Source organism: Conger conger, chromosome 4, assembly GCF_963514075.1.
Source record: "Conger conger chromosome 4, fConCon1.1, whole genome shotgun sequence".
NCBI classification, from domain to species: Eukaryota; Metazoa; Chordata; class Actinopteri; order Anguilliformes; family Congridae; genus Conger; species Conger conger.
The window spans coordinates 35,406,754-35,419,843 of NC_083763.1; the positions used below are offsets into that span (position 1 = coordinate 35,406,754).

The window sequence follows — 13,090 nt, forward strand, 5'->3', positions numbered from 1 at the left end:
ACGGTGCCATGAAAAAGTAATTGCCCCCTTCATAATTTCCTCTATTATGGCATATTTGTCAAACTGCATGTTTTCAGATCTTTAGACAACATGTGATATTAGACAAAGGAAAACTGAGTAAACACAAAACAGATTTTTTTAATTATTGGCCCATATTTTCTGGAAACAACTTCACACAGCACATTTGCGCAGTCACCTGCCGAGGTATGTGGCATACTGGGCATGGCTACTGAATCTTGCCTTTTTCTAAAGACAAAAGTACCCAGTACCCCTCGCCGGGTGACTGCGCCAATGTGCCATGTGAAGTTGATTCGTGGAAAAAGGGCAGGTGGAAAATGGGCTGGATTATGCTCACTATATTATTAGTGAGTGTGATAATATTGCCTACATGTAGCTCAATGTAGCTCAATACTTTAAACACGCTATAACTAAGAAATACCACATTTTCCAAGTATTTCTTGAGATTTACTTAACAAAATTAATGTATGATCTTCCCTGGTTTTATTACATATTACTTAATATCGACTTTAGAGAAGTTTAGAAATGCGGTCTATCCTAAATTTATGCCAGTAAGCGCTAATGTAGCTATCATTTTAACTACGGTCATGTAATTAAAATGAAAAGATTGTTCAAGTTGTGTTATGCCAATCTTCTCATTATAGACGGGTGTAAGAAAAACAATGAAATACCATACCCAAGCGATCACAGTCTACAATGAAAATAGCCACAATTCATTAAAAACAGAAATAAATACCGGAATTAAAATTATAAAGAAGATGATTGCAATAAATAACTATAATAAATAAATAACTGATCCTTTTCCTGCTTGTGGGATTAAGCAATATCAATGACAAACTGAACAGCATACTATCGACTGTTAATTACTGGTTAACGGTTGTGGAAAAAGGATGAAATGACCAGAAAATTGCATTAAGCTACACCAAATTGGCAATTAGCTGCTCACTCTTGACTGACACACCCCAAACAGTGGATTTCCTCCCACTTTGTGTCCCGAAATGACCAGAGGCACGTAGATTGTCAGAAAAATGCTAATCATGCCAGCTCACAACATGCCAGAGAATTTTGTTTCTTTTCAGCCATTCGTATGTGCACTTGCTTTTGTGCTTTGGATCATTGTCTTACTGCATAATGCAATTACAGGTATTTTTCAGCTTCAGCTCATGGACAGATGACTGAACATTCTCCTTCAGAATTTTCTGGCACAGAACAGAATTGATAGTTCCTTAAATAATTCTCCAGGTCCCAAGGCAGCAAAGCATTCCTGCAACATCACATCCCAAAGCATCCCCACTACCACCACCATATTTGAGTGTTGGTATGATGTTCTTATTATGTCTGGCATAAAGCAAATACAGCATTTTACAATGAGACCCATGTCATCCAAAAAGTACCAATTTGACTAATTTACTGTTTGGTAAATTACCACACAATTCCTCAAAAACTTTTCCTGAATTTTCCCCGATCTTTACAACCCTAATTCTCAGCACAATAAATTTTAGGAAGGAATTGGAGTTTTACATAGTATGAGATTTGCACTGTGCTTTACTCAAATGAATAGAATATATGAAAAGGAAGACATCAATCATAATTCAAATTCAATATTGATTCAGTGGTAAAAATTAGCACATTCTATTCCTCTGCCAATCTTTGTATGTCCTTTCAGCATTCTATGACTTCAACATAGAGAGTTGCTCTCTCTATTGTTTTATATCAAAGGTAGTATCGATAATGTAATAAGTTTCATCCTCACATACTCGACTGACAAGTTACCATTTGCATTTGAAAGTCTGGAGGACTAATGTAAGGTAAATCCTTCGTATTGTTCTTAGAGAATGGTGTGGGGTATATTTACATTACACGAATGTGTCAGGTTAATGTGTTTCGACCTGTTTTGTTTTAGACCTCCGTCTTGTGTTTGGACTGTGTTTGGTTATTCTGTTTTTGATTTTGGAATCTTGGTGCAGTGTGTAGCACTGCCGCCTCACAGCAAGGAGGTCCTTGATTCGAATCCCCGTTGGCCGGGGCCTCTCTGTGCAGAGTTTGCATGTTCTCCCTGTGTCTGCGTGGGTTTCCTCCGGGTACTCCGGTTTCCTCCCACAGTCCAAAGACATGCAGGTTAGGCTGATTGGAGAGTCTAAATCGCCCGTAGGTATGAGTGTGTGAGTGAATGGTGTGTGTGCCCTGCGATGGACTGGCAACCTGTCCAGGGTGTATTCCTGCCTTTCGCCCAATGTATGCTGGGATAGGCTCCAGCCCCCTGTGACCCTGTTCAGGATAAGCGGGTTTGGATAATGAATGAATGAATTAATGAATTTTGGAATCTCCTTTTGTTTGGACTGCCTGTGTTATTGACCCTTTGCTTGTTTCATCGACCACTTATTGGATTATCCCTGACATATCTGTTTGCTGGTGTTCTGACCCATTGCCTGGACTTTAATTTACAAACTGCCTGTTCTCTGCTGATTCTGTTTGCTGGTTATCGACCCATGCCTGTTTACTCTGCTGCAAGTTTAATAAAGACTTTAAACTTACTCCTGTGGTCTTGCAACTGGGTCTATTGTTCTGGACTCTGACAGAATGGTTGGAGGAGTAACTGGAAGGACTACATGGAGAAAGGTGGAGGGATTTACCATGCCTAGTTAAAATGTAATCAAAGAATGCTTAAAAAAGCAAAAAAATTTTGAAAATGTGTGACTGTTGACTGTTTGAAATTGCAGTATAATTCTAAACTTACTATCACTTACTATAAAATAATTTCTGGTCATGGGACAGAATATTTATTCTACTTAGCCTTTGTTAGAGGAGATTTAGCCCATTCCTATAATGCCATGTGTATTACTTACGGGGATGTTGGTGTCCAGACGGTTCTTCGCCTGGTTGCGAGTGATGGTCATATGCGATTTTGTTTTTTCCTGTATGTCAAATTGTGATGCAAGATGGGTGTCTCTGGGAAGAGGGATATGGCAACTGCGGGGGTGGGTTTTGGGCTTCGGCTGCAGATTCTTATTTTGGAATCATACAGGGAGGCAGATTGTCAGTATTAAAAACAATTATACATGGTGAAAATCTTGCTTTTGCCTTGGTATATGCTCCTACTTGATGCCAATTTTCACAGCTTGACGAACCTCATACTAGAACTAACCAATTTCACTTTAATAATTGGTAATACATGAATGCCGTCATAATTCAACTATGGACCAGTTGACCGCGCTTGGAACGGGATCACAGACACTCGTCAGTCCCATTACAACATTTTGTTGCTGACAAAAGTTCTAATGGTGCAATTTTAACCCATCCTTTTTAACCCAAGTACAAAGAATGTACTTTCTCACTTAGACACAAAACCTATTCAAGCATAGACTATATATTTACATCTAAAGTGCTCTGTTATGAAATGAGCAATGCTGGGATCTGGCCAAATGTGATCTCAGACTATTCAGTTGCATACTGCAAACTTACCACCTCCGCCATACCATGTAGACCCAACAAACCGGTGTCAACCAGGGGCAGATGGGTTCCCCCATTGAGTCGGGTTCTGCTCAAGGTTTCTTCCTATAAGCCAGGGAGTTTTTCCTTGCCGCTGTTGCCATAGGTGTACTCTTTTGGGGCCAGTTCTCTGTAAAGCTGCTTTGAGACAAAGCCCCTTTCTTAAAAGCGCTTTTTGTCACTTTGTTAGAAAAGAGTTTTGCACCATGTAAATGATCCTCAGATACTGTGGAATATAGACTTCACAAAGGACATTTCTGCTTGTTATTTTAATAATTGGCTCAGGCGGTAAGAGCAGTTGCCCGTACGATCCCACCCTGGGTGTCGAAGTGTCCCTGAGCAAGTCACCTAACCCCAAAATGCACCTGACGAGCTGGTTCATGCCTTGCATGGAAGCGAATCGCCGTTGGTGTGTGTGTGTATGAATGGGTGAATGAGAAGCACAAATTGTACAGCACTTTGGATAAAGGCGCTGTATAAATTCCAACCATTTACCATAAAACCAGAATGGGGAAAATTGAGGCACTGGAAGCCAATTTTAGAACATAACATTTACATTTTTACATTTTAGTCATTTGGCAGACGCTTTTAATCCAAAGCGACTTACAAGTGCATAGGTTCTACCACAAGTCAAAGCATCACATCCAGAACTAGAAAAATACACCTGGACTGCTGTTCTAAACATATAGTCGTCATCATAAGTGCAGTTTTAAATTTTTTTTTTATTTTTTTATTTTTTATTTTTTATTTTTATTAATCAACAGATTTATTTCTCTGGTTCTATTGCACATGATATGGATGAAGTAGAAACTTAGAAGCAGAGCAACATGGCTCAGGCAGTAAGAGCAGTCGTCTGGCAGTCGGAGGGTTGCCGGTTCGATCCCCCGCCCGGGCTGTGTCGAAGTGAGCAAGATACCTAACTCCGAAATGCTCCTGACGAGCTGGTCGGCACCTTGCATGGCAGCCAATCGCCGTTGGTGTGTGTGTGTGTGTGTGTGTGTGTGTGTGTGTGTGTGTGTGTGTGTGTGTGTGTGTGTGTGTGTGTGTGTGTGTGTGTGTGTGTGTGTGTGTGTGTGTGTGTGTGTGAATGAGAAGCATCAATTGTACAGCACTTTGGATAAAGGCGCTATATAAATGCCTACCATTTAGAGCCTAATTTTTTGCTCCTGGCTCTCAAGCTCTGTGGAAATACAGCTTCGTCAATATAGCTTCAATTAGATCACCACAGGACAACCTATTCATGTGAAACTTTTTTTGCGAAACTACACAATTTTGAAATTCCGTTTTGATAACAACAAATGTAAATCCCTCCTTTGCAATCTGAATCTCCCTGCTCTCTCCGACGAGGGCAATTCACCTTAAACACCGCACCTGGAAGGGATGGTATCCATCCTGAACTTTCTTAAATTTGGAATAAAGGGGCTAAATTGGGCCCCTTCCTTCTTGATCAAATTGATTAATTTCATGATGACTCAAATTTGGCCATAAATAAAGATTCCACATTCTGTGCAAACTACAGACCAATTTCAGAGGTTATTGCTAATCGCATTGATAAATGTATGACTAAACTTATACATCATGACCAAATAGGTTTCATAAAATCCCACATATCTGACAATATCCAAATACTTTTTGCTCTGTCCATCAAACCGATAAATGTTAACAACACCCAACATAAAATATCCTTGTATGGTGATGATGCCCTGTTATTTGTTAATGTTGTAACCGCTTTACCCCCACATATTCTATCCACTTTTAATGAGTTTTGTGCTGTATCGGGATCAAAAAATATTTGGAAAAAATCTGCAATCCCCTTAACACAGGAATAAGTAAAAATGCCTTGCCCTCACATACAATCCCTTCAAAAAGTATTGGAACAGCAAGGTAAATTTCTTTGTTTTTTCTGTACACTGAAGACAACTGAGTTTGAGGTCAAAAGATGTATATGAGATGACACATTTCAGCTTTTATTTCCTGGTATTTTTATAGACTTGTTAAAAAAACTTAGAACATATCACCTTTTGTATCAGACCACCCAATTTTTAGGTGAGCCAAAGTAGTGGAACATGTGACGGACAGGTGTTTGTTGCCCAGATGTGTCCGGTTATATTGATTGGTTAAACAATGAATAGTTCTGAATATTGTAATAGAAATAGTATGTACGACGTCCACCATGCATAACGTCTAGCTCGGTTCAGCCAATCTCGTAATGGCGGGAGCAATAGACTTTCCCGTATAAGAGCAAGACATGTTCTCGGGATCCCGCTCTTCTTCTCTTCTTCCCACTTATTTTCGACGCACCCCTTTTGGCCATTCACTTCAGCTCATCTGCTCCGAGACTCGGACAGAGGCTGAATGCTGCACAGCGCACTACCAGGCCTACGGACACACCTAGCTCACCAACGAACAACAGCAACAAACTTTTCCACCTGGAAAAAGGACCAGCGAACACCCTTCCAGCAACCGAGCCGACCAGACGACAACGCGCGGCTAAGACGGGGAACACCCCAGCTTATAATATTAAAATTAAAAACAAAGTTTGAAATGCAGATATTTAGAAATCTGGGTTTTCAGAATAGTGTGCAATCACAACTTAAGTTTACATGTTGTATTTTATTACATATCAGAGTAACTAAACACTATTACAACATACTTCAGAACTTTAGATTCTTGTTGGACTGGAAGAATTAAAATTGTATACATTTTAGTGTGTCTGACGGAGTTGACACAAATCAAGTTCTAAAGGGAAACATGTTTATTTGTTCAAAATTTGTTTTTATTTAGAACCTGTTCCTTTACATGGTTAAATAGCTAAGACCTTTCTCTACAGAAACACATAACTCTAATGAATATAGTGTGCATTTAAAAAAAAAGACTTTTAAAACATGTTTTGTCCCAACTCTCAAGAATCAGTGATATATGTACGTGAATTGATTCGCCGTCTTTTGCGCATATATAGAGTAAACTACGCAAGTAGTCTTCTCACAGCTAACAATAACTAACACGCCCACTTTTACTTTCCTTTGTTCAAGGGACACGTGCGCACACACACACACACACACACACACACACTCCTAACTTACCCTACTAACTTCCTGTTAGTTTATCTGTTCTGTGTTTGTACGTTTGTTTAATAAATATATTTTATTAAACCCCTTGTCTGTTTTGGCGTCACAAAGACATGAGAGCCGAGTTAAAGCAGTCTTTCGAATAACTTCCAACCTTCAGGTTATCGGTATGTTTAATCATTAATATTGGTTATTTTAATTTAATAATTAATTAAAATACTAAATTTGTGGTTAGATATTTCTGATAACAGTAATTTTATGAGACTGATTACTTTTTGCAGTTATACTGCTACATAACATTAATTGGCGCCCCGGTTTCGTAGAGTAAAATCCCTACGTTATTTGGCGGCCCGTGCGAGGACCCTACACTATTATCAGTTAATCACTATGTATTAATTATTCATTCATTAATTATATTTATTTGCTGGTGTGTATCAATATATGTAAAACACATGCTGAAAAGTTGTGTACTTGCAGAAAACGTATCCAAAAGCCTGTCAAAATTACTGCCAGTGTCAAATGGTCATGGCTTCTCCTGATTAAAAACAGCTGTGTGTGTGTGTACCCACACAAATACCTGCAGGCTGATTCATTAGAAAGCCAAAGTTAAATTAGAACACCAAATAATTTTGCAACATGGCCCTGACCATTTTGCTCAAAATATTGACTACTGCCTTGCCCATTGATATCCAATTTCAAGACTGCCTCTAAAAACCTGGGTGTTATTTTTGATCCACATATTAAGTTTGACCAACATGTCACTAGTTCAGTAATGTTTTGCCCTACTGTGAACCATTGCCAAAATTAAATCTTCATTGTCATTAAAGGACATGGAGCGTATCATCCATACTCTTATTAAGTCATGCCTGGACTATTGTAACACATGATTTTCTTGTCTCAGACAAGAAGCTTTGGCACAGCTGCAACTGGTTCAGAATGCAGCCGCAAGGCTCCTAACCAAGACCAGGCATAGATCTCATGTCACACCAGTTTCGGCCTCCCTGCATTGGTTGCTGGGGGCCCATTGGATAGGATTTTAATATGCTTTTAAGAGCATTGATTTCAATGGGACTAATATATCAATTTCAGCATACACCGCTTCGTATTAGATCACCGCCGGCAGAATCCCTACGCAAACAGTGCTCTTACCACTGCGCTTGTCGCACCAACTACTTTCAAACAAAGAGTGGCTGCCCGGCATACTATTCTACCTGCATTACTTCTGGTCACATGAGGAGAAAGCATCAGGTGACTCATTAAACCTGATCATGTGAAATGAAACCAGGTGCATCTCTGGCTTATCCCCCTCCCACCCGTCACACATGTTATAGTGTCACATTGTATCAGGCAAATATTGCACTCCCAAGGGAGTGCATAACACCGTCTGTAAGTTCTTACAGCAGCAGATTTCATGCCAATCAAGTCTGTCTGGCAGAAGCCATAGGGAAGAGTGATGTAAACATGAGGAATTCTTATTTTAACTGATGTATTTAAAAAAAAAAGACACCTGATCGACCAGCATGCCTGGATCGAACTAGCCTAGACTGCTGTAACTGTGAGGTTACACTGCACCATGTCAATGCACATGTAAATCTTTAATTTGGCAATTAGGGTATTATCTAACTGACAATGTGGACGTGTAACTATTCAGATGGCCCAAAATAAAGTTGAAATTCAATTAAATTTCTCAGTACAGTTTTTGAAAAAAGGAAAAGATAAAACTGGCATTTGGAAGACGCTCTTATCCAGAGCGACGTACAGTTGATTAGACAAAGCAGGAGACAATCCTCCCCTGGAGCAATGCAGGGTTTAGGGCCTTGCTCAAGGGCCCAACGGCTGTGCCATTGGGGCTACACCAAGATTAGAACCACTGGCCTTGTGTGTCCTAGTCATTTACCTTAACCACTACGCTACAGGCCGCAATGGTATCTCCTCATAAAAATCAAGAAGAAGATATAAATATTTTTAAAATGGCTATTTTTATGTATTAGAATTGAGAAAGTTTTATCAATGGAAAAAAAGTGTATAGTCTCCCCAAAATACCTGTCTTTTTGCTTCACATCCATAACGCAAGTTATTTGCCACATTTTCTCTGGCCTAACATGATTTTTTTGGCCCTCCCCCTGAGTGCTATGATAATATGCATTAAGATTTTTTATCATGTAAGAAGAATTATTTTTCTGAGGGATTTAGTTTTTTCTGTTTTGTGTCGAAATGTTGCATCCATAACGCTAGAATTGCTCATATGCAACACATTAGAAAGCGTTGATCTTCCGGTGGCTAATATTTAAACTAAGTCTGGGAAAGTCTGGATGTTGATTTTAGAGTTTATTTTCAATGTTGCTGTGATGTGTTTGTTTTATGTGAAGCAGTGCAAGTGTGAGAGATTATATCGTTAATTCGGTTGTTGTTCTGAGTATTAATTTATAAATGAATCGATGCTATCGGCCAATGCAGGCTATGGTTTGCAATGCTGATAATCCAAGTTCACATTTTAAATGCGATTTATCGGCTCGCGCATTTTCAATGGTCGGATACTTTCGCCTCCAGAACAGGATACCTTGAGCAGGCTCCGAGTCATTCCGACAGGCACTTGCCACTCAGGGTCACCTGTTTCGCAGCTGGATTCCCTCGGCTTCATTTCTGACGTTTAAATAGACATGTGGGCAGCTTTTTGAAGTGAAAACTTAAAAGCTAACTGTGGTCCGTTGATGATTTAATTTGTGAACGGCTGTATACTACTGGCTGTCATGGACAACGAGCGCGGCTGCCCAGGCACAAATGAAGCCGAGAACGGAGGCGCGAATGTAAGTACCGTATTACGCGTCTCCCACTAGCCTAGCCCTTTTTAGTCTACATTTAATAATAGCCTATGCACGTAGAATTTTATTCGGGTAGGCTATAGCATATGCCATAAGACGATGTTTAAGTTTAATTAAAACAATTCATGTTGAAAACTTACGGTGCTTTTCAAATTGATGTATCTAATTTATACTTCTGCTTAGGAATTACACGGCATTAAAACGGCGGCTCTGTGCGGAATATGCGGCTTTTGCTATGGTTGCAGACCACTCCGCATTTATGTGGCCTACCTCCTCAAAAAATGTAAAGCGCGTACTTAGCAACGACTGTCCGCATACGCCGCACGGGTGATGATTAGTTAACTGGTGATGTAACTTGGTATAACGGTCATTCGTATATTATAAACAACATACTGTATTTGGAGCAATTTAATTTGTCAAGTTTTTATTTTATATCAGATAAGCGGCGTGATGCACACGTATAAATGCCCTCTCTGCATGTTCGCAAAAAGGCACAAACTCTTGTTTGTTTGCTCACGGTAGCTTGGCTAACTAGCTAGCGAGTTTAGCAGAACAACGTTAGTTGTTTACTAAGTTTACTAAGGTTGCATAGCAACCACCTGGCACTACTTTCAAGCATACTTCCTTGTAAATTATTATTGTAATGAAGCTGTTAATAAAAAAACTGTTTTAATAAGATTGTGTCAATAATATCTTTATTATTATGTTTGGTAACTGTTTTATAAAAGCAATAACTCACTCCAGGCCATGGTATATAGAAATCTTATCAGACCTAAGGGGTATTGTTCAGCTTGAAGTACATCTGAGCTATTCTATTTTTTTTGTTCACCCCAGAATTTTAACAAGCTGTTTATTTTTCTTTATTACTTTTTTTCATGTTTTGAGAGATGGTTACCCAAAGCCACATTATGTATACGAAGAAGAATTGGGACGACTGGGATTTGTAGACAGAGGCAAATCAATAGGCTCTCAATTAGTGAAAGTGTGGGCAACTGGCCATTAATAGAACCAGTTGGTTTGAAGGATTCCTCCCACAGTCCAAATACATGGTTGTTCGGTAAATTGGAGAGTCCCCTAGGACTGTGCGAGTGACTGCAACCTATCAAGGGTGTATTCCTCCTTCTCACCCACTGCATGCTCTAGCACCCCCACTACCCTGACCAGGAATAAGCAGGTTAGAAAATGGATGAAAGATTAAAAGACAAAAATGTTAGCAAGCCAAACTTGCATCGTGTTAGCCTGGATTTCTTAAGAAAAAAAAACTGCATACACAACCAATTTTGAGAACCACTGCTGTGGAGTCCACTATGTACACTCCCAAGTTATGTTACATTGGAATAGATTAACTACAGCAAACTGGATGGACTGCCAAAACATGCATTATTTATGTCAGTGTAACTCAAAATAGCTCCAATTGCAGAGAAGCAGGTTAAGGTTACAGCATTGTCAAATGTCCCGCAATGACCACATATAGGCAGGCCCAGGCGGAATCTGCTGTCTTTTTTGGGATTTCTGCGGAAATTTCTGATTTCTGTAAAATCTGCGGAAAATCTGCGGTGTGAATTTTCACTATAGAACATTCACTACATTAATTAACGTGTTTTGAGCACATTTGGGCATGCATGCAGTGTTAATTCAAGCTGAGAGGACCACAGTGTTACTGGAAGGAAACAAATTTAAATAAATTATATACCACAAATTGCACATGTGTGAAAATGTCAAAGATTGGGACACACATAAAACTATAATTGAACTTGAAAACTGACTGAAAAAATGCACATGGAGTCAGCCATGAACATATTAAGAATAAATGTGCCCAGAGATGGTTACAAACAGCTGGCAGTTTAACACTAGAAAGGCCATCGGGCATTTTTGCTCAATTTAGTCAATTCTTCATGACCATACGAACTGTATGTATTCCAAAAGTATATAGTATAGTATATATTCCAAAAACATAATAACACTGTAATACTTGTGTATTTTCACACTAATGTTTTTCCATCAACTTTCGGGAAGACAAGATTTTACAAGATTTGGCATCATTGTGTACCAGCGGGCGTGTATTTAGTTGAAATTAATATAAATTTTCCGTTCCTCTCCAATCAATGTCCTTTCATGCAGTGGGGCGTATATTAAAATTAGTCCAATACAGTCAATGCAATATGCTCTTCTTTCCATGACTTTTCCTAAAATCTGTATGGAATTGAAATTCCCATTAGGTATTTGACAGTGTGATCTTGCCAATCGCACAATATGGGTGTGAAGCATACTGAGTCCACTCAGTAAACTCGAGTACACTATATGGGATAAACACCCAACAGAGACCTAATTCTGTAGAAATAGTCTATATTGGAAATCTTCCCCAATAGTCTATATTGGAAAAAACCCCAATAAAGCACGACAGAATTAGGCTCACTGTATTAATTGCAACAGCCTCTTGCAGCTGGTTCTGAAATTACCCAACCTTCAGGTTGAGACAGAGATGCACTTTTTCCTCAAAACAACCAGAGAAAATTATTTTGAGAAATTTGAGACTACATGCCCTAATCCAGTGGTTCCCAATCTTTAGTACGATGGTTTTCATTCCAAGCATAGAATTTGTATCCTTTATTTATTTTCTTAATGCTTATTTTTTAAATATTTTTCTTAATTTGAAGCTTTTCATGCCTAGAGGGTCTTTTTAACCCTCTTAAGCCATGTCACGTAAGAAATATCCAAGCACTCCATGAAGGATAAGAGTTTGATGTCCATGTTGTTCTCATTATGCTATATTGCAAACAATTACTACTTAGAGGTAACAACATCAAATGAAAGACTAGGTTGAATCAATGGGCTACACTAATAATTTGGTAGAGCCAAATATGCATTGTTTTAATAGGTTTAAGGAAAAATATGATCAGACTGAAACAAGTGTTGAACAACTTAATTAGGAGCCTATTAATTATTCTAATTTAATCAGTTCATTGTGTTACCCTTCTTAGATAATTGTTTGCAATATTGCACAATAAGCACAGCATAGGATATGTATTCTTCATGCCACACATAGCTATTTCTGACATATGTTTTAAGAGGGTAAATAATCCAAGTAACACTAGGGATTGCAACTTTGTTTGGAACATAAACTAGCATAAACAGGACCAAGGTTGGGAACCACTGCCCTAATCTACCCCAAACACACTCTATAAGGTTCTATTTACTTGTGTTTTTCCTTTTGATCATTTTGTTTTATTAATCTTCCTTTCTGAATTCCTTTGACATGTCTTATTGTTATGCTTAATGCTTAATTAATAACAGCTGGTAATCCTAACCCCCCCCCCCCCCCCCCAATCTTTATACAGGTAAGAAAACTGTTTACAACTTTAAAGACTAAGTTGTGTCACGTTATTATAAGACAATGGTCTCTAGGGCTTTTTATCCATTAAAGTTTTAAAATTGTATTACACAAAGAAGCAATCATTTTAATAACAACATCAAAGGCTTGGCTCAATGCTGTTATACCTTAAGAGATGTGTGTGGCCTATGTGATAAAATCATGGTGTGCATATACACTCAGTGAGCACTTTCATGTATTTATTAGACTTATTTCTTAGACTTCTACTGCTGTGGCTCATCCACTTAGAGTTATGATGTGTTGTGGGTTCAGAGATGCTCTTCTGCATACCACTGTTGTAATGTGTTCTTTTTGCGTTACTG

The 13,090-nt window shown here is 38.8% G+C and overlaps 1 protein-coding gene across 1 annotated transcript in view; it reads left to right on the forward strand.

Moving 5' to 3' along the window:
* The first annotated feature begins 9,097 nt into the window (after nt 1-9,097).
* The window catches only part of LOC133127444 (transmembrane protease serine 7-like), a 31,501-nt gene continuing 27,508 nt past the window's right edge, over nt 9,098-13,090 (forward strand). The window contains exon 1 of the mRNA XM_061240359.1: nt 9,098-9,382. Coding sequence (XP_061096343.1) covers nt 9,326-9,382 — 57 coding nt within the window. The 5' untranslated portion in view covers nt 9,098-9,325. The remainder of the gene's footprint in view (nt 9,383-13,090) is intronic.